This window comes from Trachymyrmex cornetzi, unplaced genomic scaffold (assembly GCF_001594075.2).
Source record: "Trachymyrmex cornetzi isolate Tcor2-1 unplaced genomic scaffold, Tcor1.1 scaffold237, whole genome shotgun sequence".
Lineage (NCBI taxonomy): Eukaryota > Metazoa > Arthropoda > Insecta > Hymenoptera > Formicidae > Trachymyrmex > Trachymyrmex cornetzi.
In genome coordinates, this window is record NW_017297029.1 from 589992 (window position 1) to 590984 (window position 993).

General features: G+C 38.7%; 1 protein-coding gene across 1 annotated transcript; it reads left to right on the forward strand.

Annotated features, from left to right (window-relative positions):
* Positions 1-259: 259 nt before the first annotated feature.
* On the forward strand, positions 260-870 carry LOC108761024 (uncharacterized; the record flags this gene model as incomplete). Its single annotated transcript, XM_018507337.1, has 2 exons — positions 260-415; positions 483-870. Coding segments are annotated over exons 1-2 (408 nt in total), but the record flags the coding sequence as incomplete, so codon positions are not given.
* Positions 871-993: the final 123 nt, after the last annotated feature.

Consider the following 993-nt stretch of genomic DNA (forward strand, 5'->3'; position numbering starts at 1 on the left):
TGAATTAGACGGTCAATGTAGACGATCAGAGTTTTCTACATGTTGTGCGGAAATATTTGGTGATATTCTTTCGTGGTATTGCACATGGGCTAATCGTATCTGTCGGGGTTATTATACCCCTTGCATGTGTGTGATTAAAGATTCTCAAATAATTTCATATGAACTATTCTCTAAAAGTGATGACGCTGAAGTAGAATATTCTCGTGTACACGGACTAATTGTATCTGTCGGACTTATTATACACCTCGCAGGTGTGTGATTAAAGATTCTCAAGTAATTTCATATAAACTATTCTTTGAAATTGATACATAAATTCAACATCCATCCTCGAAGTGCTATGGTAGGGGAAACTTTATAAAGAATTTGAGGCGGACTGCATCAGTTGCTCTGAAGACATGGACTCATACGTTCGACCGTAAGTATTTCACTTATATCTGCGGAAAAATTTTTTTCTATATTGTTTATTCGTATGTTTCCTACAGTGCACGTACCATTTTGAGGAAGGTGTTCGCGCTGACACCGACAGCGTACAAATTTCTGGAGATTGGGATCGCCGCGGGACCAATGTCTCAAGTGGAAATTGCGATTGGCGATATTCGAGGCAACCGTATCGTCCTGCCTCACGCTACGTGGATGGCGTTTATCGAAAAACGGTCGGACATCCAGCAATTGGTGCGGTCATCTACTCCGTCACCGTTGATGATTCAGGACCTTGTCATTGAACTTGTTAAAATACGTGATGTGGACAATGTGAAATTATCTTTATGTGACAAGTGTGTGTATATGAAACCATCGACTATACTTTTTATGCTTGAGCTCGAACAATGTGTTGAACACGCATATTTTGATTTATGTCAATATACAAATATTGTAAGCGATAAATAAGTCGCGGTAGAAATGATCGATATTTCGAGCGCCGACATCTGGCTGTTATTAAAAAATCGGTAATTGTATTTTTGTATATGAGACAAAAGGAATTGAAACATTCTAAGT